This window comes from Oryza glaberrima, chromosome 1 (assembly GCF_000147395.1).
Source record: "Oryza glaberrima chromosome 1, OglaRS2, whole genome shotgun sequence".
Classification (NCBI taxonomy): domain Eukaryota; kingdom Viridiplantae; phylum Streptophyta; class Magnoliopsida; order Poales; family Poaceae; genus Oryza; species Oryza glaberrima.
In genome coordinates, this window is record NC_068326.1 from 14,366,515 (window position 1) to 14,375,511 (window position 8,997).

At 47.3% G+C, this 8,997-nt stretch overlaps 1 protein-coding gene across 1 annotated transcript; it reads left to right on the plus strand.

Moving 5' to 3' along the window:
* Nucleotides 1-6,369: 6,369 nt before the first annotated feature.
* On the plus strand, nt 6,370-8,545 carry LOC127760617 (putative laccase-1). Its single transcript, XM_052284906.1, is given in 5 exon segments — nt 6,370-6,480; nt 6,586-6,737; nt 6,842-7,086; nt 7,210-8,319; nt 8,415-8,545. Coding segments are annotated over 5 exon segments (1,749 nt in total).
* The last annotated feature ends 452 nt before the right edge of the window (nt 8,546-8,997 follow it).

The following is an 8,997-nucleotide window of genomic DNA, read 5'->3' on the forward strand; positions in this document are numbered from 1 at the left end:
TTCTCTCCTCTCCTCTTTTTCTCATCTCCTCTCTCCTCTCTCCACTCTATCACTTTTTTCCCGTCCTCTCCTCTCCTCTCCTCTCCTCCCGAGTCTTGACGGCGCGCGGCGGCAGCAGCAGCGTGGCGACGGCGCGGGGGATCTGGCGAGCGGTGGCCAACCCTCACACGAATTCGGCAATGACGGCCGTCCCCGCATGGATTCGGTGGCGGCGGCCGGCCACCCTCTCCCCCCTCTCCCCCGCGGGATCCGGCTCCCCTCGCCTCCTCTTCCTTCCCTCCCCAGATCCGGTGGAGGGGAGGGGCGTCGACGGCGGTGCGGTCGAAGGGGAGCCCGGAGGCCAGCGGGAGCACGGATTTGGTGGCCGGCCGCTCTCCCCCACGCGGGATCGGGCAAGCGCTCCCCTCCCCTCCCCTTCCTAGATCCGGTGGAGGGGAGGGGCGTCAGCAGCGGTGCAGCCGGAGGGGAGCGCGGAGCCGATGGCGGGCGGTGCGGAGGCCGCCGCCCACGATGATGAGGACGGGAGTGGCGTCCTCAGCCAAAGACGAGGATGACGAGGAGGAGGACGACGACAAGGAAGAGGCGGCGGCGCCACCACCGAATTCTAGGTTTTCATTTTTTTTTTCATTTTTTCTGGATTTTTGTTGCCGCACACAAAAATTACGATTTTCGCAGACCCCTGGGTGGGTGCGGACCGCCCACCTGCACACAAAAATCGGATTTGACTGTAGGGAAAAAACCGTTCTCCTAGTAGTGAGCGAGAGCCCGTGCTGGTAACTGTAACTCGGGAGAAATCCGACGAAAACAACCCGTGTGACCTTGAGGTTATGAGGTTGACTCCCTTCTCTCGTGCGTTTGCATTTTTCTGGGAGGTTCCTAGCATGAATCTCAATAAAAATCCAATGGTCAAAAAAATTGCAAGATCTCTAAAGAAAAAATCTTGCGATAGATGTATAGAAATTTCGGTGTTTATTTGTGAGGAAAAACTAAAATTGCGTTGACATATTTTTAGTGGATTACAGTTAATTTTCAGGGCTTTTGATTTGTTCACTGTGCAAGAAACGATTTTTTTTAGTGTAAGTGTAAACGCGTGTTGAAAATTTGAATTATTTTTTAATATAATATTATAGTAACATAAATATATTCGATAAAAAAATCTTGCGTTTGTATTTTTGTGTATCTTCACTTTTGCCTTTTGCACTAGATCAATTTGAAAACTTCATTCCAATAACTTGTAAATAAATATGAGAAAGATATTTAAATCTTGTTTGGCACAACTTCAAATCTCAAAACCACGATAAATTTAAAGTTTGTATATTAAATTATAGTCGTCATGGTTATGGATACCACATACCTAATAGTATTTGACTAAATCTCGACAGGACCCACCACATACCATGTCCTATACGGAAACATCCTTCGGATATAGGAGGAGTTCCGATGAGGAAAGAACCAGAGTTCTACATGGAAACGACAAGGACTACTCGGATTGTATCCATATTGGTTTCCTTAGTTATACTTGGACAAGGGGGCACCTATGGGTATAAATACAAGCCCCCTAGGAGAACAGGAGGACACACACTCACCATGAGACGATCAACACGATCACCACGATCGGGACGACCACCTCATCAACACCCAACACAATCAACATACAAGCCTACATACGCCAAGACACACCGCCGGATATCGACTTCAGGGATAGGCATGGCTATTCCCCTACGGTGTCTCCGGATACCGTCAGGAGATACGAAAGTGCTATCTCTGATCTCGCCAGACACGGATTCGAGGAGGAAGGCTACCCTGTTGTCGAATACGAGTTAGACCTTCAGACCGCCATGTCGACAACAGTTAGATAGGCTACCCTACATATTGTACTGGTGTGATTATGGTGAATAAAAAGCAACATCGGCTCCGGCCAACAGGATGTAGGGTTATTACCTGACAACTCAGGGGCCCCCTGTATAAAAATCTCTGTCTCCATCTCTTTTACCTCAGTCTCGCGTATATCCTAGCACCGACGATCCCCATACTATGCAAATACCAGAATGACGACATCAAACGTCGACAGTGGCGCACCAGGTAGGGGGATTTTGGTGTTTCAGGATTTCGACGAGATGGGTTTAAAAGATGGATTCTCCGACAACAAGCTACTCGACGACTTCGGCTGTGAGGAGATCCACTCGGCCAGAATACATCTCTCCCGACGAGACTGGATAATCGTCATCAACTATTTGATCCGGCGAGATCGGACAAGCTCCAAAATACCGTCACCGCGAAGGATAATGATTCAATATCATCAGATACGGGACTTCGGTTCGTGCTGACTACACGGTGAACTGACTTCCGTCGCCAAAAATCGACTACTGATACGACCAGGTTTACCGTTCTAATTTTAATTTTACTTATATCGGTATTATTTCTTTTGGCTACTAATTGTATGTTCGACTGGTGTTTAATTTCCTGTTTATGCATGCACTGCTGCTGACTGAGTCCGAGTCATGATCACTAGTTACGCATACATATACGTGGAATCCGAACACCTATAGGCATACATGGACAGATCAGCCGAATCCATATGGCATATGTATATGTATGCTATTCGGACAAACGAAAGGTAGTTAGTAGATTAATTTTTTAAATTAATCTACTAATTTCGTAGATATATCCGGCATATATCTATACAGAAATATTTTATATGCAATTTATCGTACCTATTCAGATCATACAGCATTGTCAGATCTATAATTTATTGCGTTTACCTAGAGCATGTCCTTTATACAAATATTTGTTGCGTGAGTGTCCCCGATGTTAAATCGACTACGGTCTAACGCTGGGGGCTCACTCCGTTTTCTTTTGTATAAATCATGCTTGTTTACGGTTTACATAATGCCTGATAATTATATCTGCTCGTTATATCCTGATAATACTAGAAGATCCACACAGTTTTTGAGTACATACTCGATATTATCTGCTATGTCTTTCCTTCTAGAAAATAATTTTCAGGAACAACTGAGCACTCGAGTAGGTTGTGGTCGAGTACACTCCATTATCGAGAACATTCTTGACAAATGCGGAGTTATCGCACCCAACCTACCAACGAAGACCGACGACCTATCTCATAGCACCGACCATGGTTGGACTACTCGAGAAAAGGTTGTTAACGGATAATTCCTCGCGAACGTCGTCGGCTTGATCACCTGACATGATTGCGAACGGACATCCGGATATGCTATAAGTTGGGTACGTGAGTCATGCTGGCCACATGAGATACACTTGCAATAAACCAACTCTATCACTTCCATCAGTGTTCGAGAGATAATTCTGCTCGCTCACTGGTTCTCGCACCAGTACGCAGCAATCTCTCGCACCGCACCTTCCATCGGTGTTCGAGAGATAATTCTACTCGCTCACTGGTTCTCGCACCAGTACGCAGCAATCTCTCGCACCGCACCTTCCATTGGTGTTCGAGAGATAATTCCGCTCGCTCACTGGTTCTCGCACCAGTACGCAGCAATCTCTCGCACCGCAGCGTCCATTGGTATTTGAGAGATAATTCCGCTCGCTCAGTGGTTCTCGCACCAGTACGCAGCAATCTCTCACACCGCAGCGTCCATTGGTGTTCGAGAGATAATTCCGCTCGCTCACTGGTTCTCACACCAGTACGCAGCAATCTCTCACACCGCAACTTCCATTGGTGTTCGAGAGATAATTCTGCTCGCTCACTGGTTCTCGCACCAGTACGTAGCAATCTCTCGCACATTTACTTCAAATGGTCAAGGTACGACTACGGCAGCATAGCGGTCCTCGTACCACGACTCCAAGTGATCGAGGGACACCTACTCACCGGTCCTAAACCAGTTGATCGTAGTGATCTCTCGTACATTTGCTTCAAGTGGTAAGTTGGTAGCAGGTACACAATATCGCCAAGTGTTTTACCCAGAGATCCCTTACCACGACGACACCTAGCGTTGAAACCTATCCTGCTGTCCCTTTACGCCGTCTTGACAAAGCCTCCGAGGAACCTAACGGATCTTCGGCTGGGGATGCCCAGAGCCGATAAGGCCTTGTCGGATTCTTCAGAGACGAAAGACCATGTAAGATTTGGTCGTGTAAGAGTTCTCGCCGTGCGTATTAACCAAGCCGTGTAATCGGAAATTGACTTTTCCAACTTCATGGCTGGGGGCTAGGATCAGTGCTTATTCAACCAAAGCATGTCAAGGGTCCAAGAGCCTTATCCTCCGAGAACGATTCTCCGATGACAAGGCTGGGGGCTAGGGAGAGTGTATGACTCTACAAACTGACTGATCAAAGTCGGTAAGAGAGAAGACGCTCATACACAAAACATTGGTCGGTAAATTTAATTCATTTGCAATTTACCATACATATTATAACATGTCACCCTTTGAGCATTCGCTCGGGGGCTCTTTCTATCTAATATTTTTTTCTGAATATTGATTTCAGGAAGATTCTATTCGACATTTGTTGAAAACTCATGTCTCTATGGTTCTACACCAAGATCGACTAAGGCGAGTACAACAAATGTTGACAAAGCTCCTTCGCAGACTCTACGCCTTCTTGATCGCTCGAGAACGGTTGCTGGATCTCGACAAGGAATACGGAATGAAGAGATGGTGTACTAGCCGAGATGAAAAAATCTTGCGATAGATGTATAGAAATTTCGGTGTTTATTTGTGAGGAAAAACTAAAATTGCGTTGACATATTTTTAGTGGATTACAGTTGATTTTTAGGGCTTTTGATTTGTTCACTGTGCAAGAAACGATTTTTTAGTGTAAGTGTAAACGCGTGTTGAAAATTTGAATTATTTTTTAATATAATATTATAGTAACATAAATATATTCGATCCAAAAAAAAAATCTTGCGTTTGTATTGTTGTGTATCTTCACTTTTGCACTAGATCAATTTGAAAACTTCCTTCCAATAACTTGTAAATAAATATGAGAAAGATATTTAAATCTTGTTTGGCACAACTTCAAATCTCAAAACCACGATAAATTTAAAGTTTGTATATTAAATTATAGTTGTCATGGTTATGGATACCACATACCTAATAGTAGTTGACTAAATCTCGACAGGACCCACCACATACCATGTCCTATACGGAAACAACCTTCGGATATAGGAGGAGTTCCGATGAGGAAAGAACCAGAGTTCTACATGGAAACGACAAGGACTACTCGGATTGTATCCATATTGGTTTCCCTAGTTATACTTGGACAAGGGGGAACCTATGGGTATAAATACAAGCCCCTTAGGAGGACAGGAGGACACACACTCACCATGAGACGATCAACACGATCACCACGATCAGGACGACCACCTCATCAACACCCAACACAATCAACATACAAGCCTACATACACCAAGACACGCCGCCGGATATCGACTTCAGGGATAGGCATGGCTATTCCCCTATGGTGTCTCCGGATACCGTCAGGAGATACGAAAGCGTTATCTCTGATCTCGCCGGACACGGATTTGAGGAGGAAGGCTACCCTGTTGTCGAATACGAGTCAGACCTTCAGACCGCGATGTCGACAACAGTTAGATAGGCTACCCTACATATTGTACTGGTGTGATTATGGTGAATAAAGAGCAACATCGGCTCCGGCCAACAGGATGTCCAAAGCCTCTGTGTTTGATATAGTCTATTTCAAAATCTTCCTGGCGGGCCTTCTTTAACTTTTTTTTAAAAAAAAGAAGCTTACTGGCCACCGAACGCATGCAAACCGTGCCCTTTGAGACTTTGATCGAGTGCGTGCTTAATTACTTACCTCGCTAGGCTACGACGAAATCACGACAACCACCTACTCAATATATGATAATCGAATCGACAATCTTCCTAGCCGCCGAATGCATGCAAACGTGCCCAGTGAGACCTTTAATCGAGTGCTTCAGGGTACGACGAAACACGAATGAGTGCCTGCTCTGCTCAAGGTCAATTTCGTTCCGCGTTGATTAATTAGTCAGTTCGTTAACAACCTCGACTACTCCATATGCCCAATTAATTAAGTTAACCAACTCATCTAATGATGATTATGTAAATACGCAGGGCAGGAAACGGATGCGCATGTCCGGGAAAGACTGGAGAGATACTTTGAACTTCAAGATGTCGTCGTCAGTTTCCGCGGCTGGTCCAAAGGCTGGACACCATCATCACAGCAGCATGCAATGCATACATACAACTACCACATTCATGCATGCATGCGTTTCCTATAAATACATTGGCCAGATGGCCATCTCAGCTCAGGCAAAGCAGCAGCTTACGGCACTGCGCACACGAATCTCAATTAGTTGTGTGTGTTCTTACGCTTGGGTTGGCGATTGAATTGTGTGCGTTCGGCGAGATGGGAACAGCCAAGATACCTGCATTGCTTTGGTTCCTACTAGCAGGCCTGGTGTTAGCACTTGCATTGAACCCCGCTCATGGAGCCAAGACTCACCACTACGATTTCTTCGTAAGTGATTATCTACATGAATTCTAGCGTGATGGATATGTTGATGTACAGGCGGCATGAATGCAAGAAGTTTTAACTTTTAACCATGCGTGATGCTATCTGCAGATTACGGAGACCAACTATACGCGGCTCTGCCACGAGAAGAGCATCCTCACCGTGAACGGGCAGTTCCCCGGGCCGACCATCTACGCGCGCAAGGGCGACCTCATCATCGTCAACGTCCACAACAACGGCAACAAAAACATCACCATCCACTGGTCCGTTGCCCCACCTGCTGCAGAGAAGAAGAGCATTATATATTGATCCTTGGCTCGAAATTAAACTTACGGTGTAAGTTCTGGATGATTTTACTGTGGCGCAGGCACGATGTGGACTAGCCTCGGAACCCGTGGTCTGACGGGCCGGAGTTCATCACACAGTGCCCGATCCGGCCGGGCGGCAACTTCACCTACCAGGTGATCCTATTCGAGGAGGAAGGCACGCTATGGTGGCACGCTCACTGCGACTTCGACCGCGCAACCGTCCACGGCGCCATCGTCATCCACCCCAAGCGCGGCACCACCTTCCCCTTCAGGAAGCTAGACAAGGAGATACCCGTCATCCTCGGTAATCAATTTTGTTTAACAATGTTAGTTCCATCCTGCAATGCGATGCGATGCAATGCTTCGTAAGTACGTGTTTTGATCTGAACCATCGTTTAATCGTTTATGATGATATGATGTTGTGCAGGTGAGTGGTGGAATGACGACGTCGAGCACGTGCTCGACAAGGCGAAGCGCATCGGCGGAGATGTGGAGCCGTCCGACGCGAACACCATCAACGGCCAGCCCGGGGACATGTTCCCCCTCAGCTCCAGGGACGACACGTTCAAGGTGGCCGTGCAGCAGGGCAACACGTACCTGCTTAGGGTCATCAACGCGGGGCTCACCAACGACATGTTCTTCGCCATCGCGGGGCACCGTCTCACCGTGGTCGGCATCGACACTCGCTACACCAAGCCGATCACCGTCGACTACATCATGATCGCGCCAGGCCAGACCATGGACGTGCTCCTCAAGGCCAACCGCACCTTGGGATCCAACAGCCGGTATTACATGGCCGCGAGGACGTTTATCACGTTACCGGTTGATACCATCCGTTTCAACAATAGCACCGCCACGGCCATCGTGGAGTACACGGACAGTGCCGCGGCGAGGCCGGTCGGGCCACCAGAATTCCCCGTCCTGCTGCCGGCCATCAAGGACGAGGACGCGGCGATGGCGTTCGTCAAGCAGCTCAGGTCATTAGGCAACCAGGACCACCCGGTGCACGTACCAATGCAGGTGGACGAGCACATGCTCATCGACATCGACATCAACTTTCTCCCTTGCGACGCTAACAATGCGACAAATAAATTGTGCGAGGGACCCCAAGGCAACCGGTTCGCGGCGAGCCTCAATAATGTTAGCTTCCAGAACCCGGCTATCGACGTCCTCGACGCCTACTACTACGGCTCCGGCCGCGGCGTGTACGAGGAGAACTTCCCCAACAAGCTGACGGTCTTCGTCAACCCCACCGGCGACATCAACGGCGGCGGGCCCTTGCTAATGAAGCGTGGCACCAAGGTGAAGGTGCTGGAATATGGCACTGTGGTGGAGGTGGTGTTCCAGGACTTGTCCATCGAGAACCACCCTATGCACCTGCACGGCTTCACCTTCTACGTCGTGGGACGAGGGTCCGGAACCTTCGACGAGCGCAGGGACCCAGCCACCTACAACCTCATCGACCCACCATTCCAGAACACTGTCTCCGTGCCCAAGTCCGGCTGGGCCGCAATCCGCTTCCGAGCAGACAATCCAGGTGAGATCAGTTATTCAGATTAATTTCGAATTATAGCTCTTCATGTACAGTTTTAAATATTCTTTTTGTGTTTATTTTGATTGTTCATTGATCAGGTGTGTGGTTCATGCATTGCCATTTTGATCGTCACGTGGTGTGGGGGATGGACACTGTGTTCATCGTGAAGGATGGCAAGACGCCGCAGGCTCAGATGCTACCTCGTCCTCCAAACATGCCAGAGTGCTAACGACCGTGGTTCAAGGAAAATGCAAACACAAGCAGGCAGAAATTTGTTTATTTTGTTCATTGATTTAGTGGTTTAGTTTATTTTATTTCCTTGTTTGGCTGAAAAGGAAGAAGGCATTTTGTCATCTTGTAATTGTTAGTCATTTCGTTCTATCATGTAAGTTTGGAATTTTTGTTATTCAATTTACGAATATGACTAAATAATGTTTTTTTTCAGTGGATCGGGTATTACGACGTCTTTCTTTATAAACACACACCCTTGCTATCTTGGCTATTTTAATTCCCAGCGCTATACATTGTGTTACACTGGATTAATTTTTCACGGTTAAGATGTCCTTCGCTTATTCTTATACACAGGTGGAGAAATCGTTTTTACTCCCGGTTTATAACCCCTTGTAGTCCTGGTTTTTCAACCGGGACTATGAATCCGAGACTAAATATCGCTATCTTTAG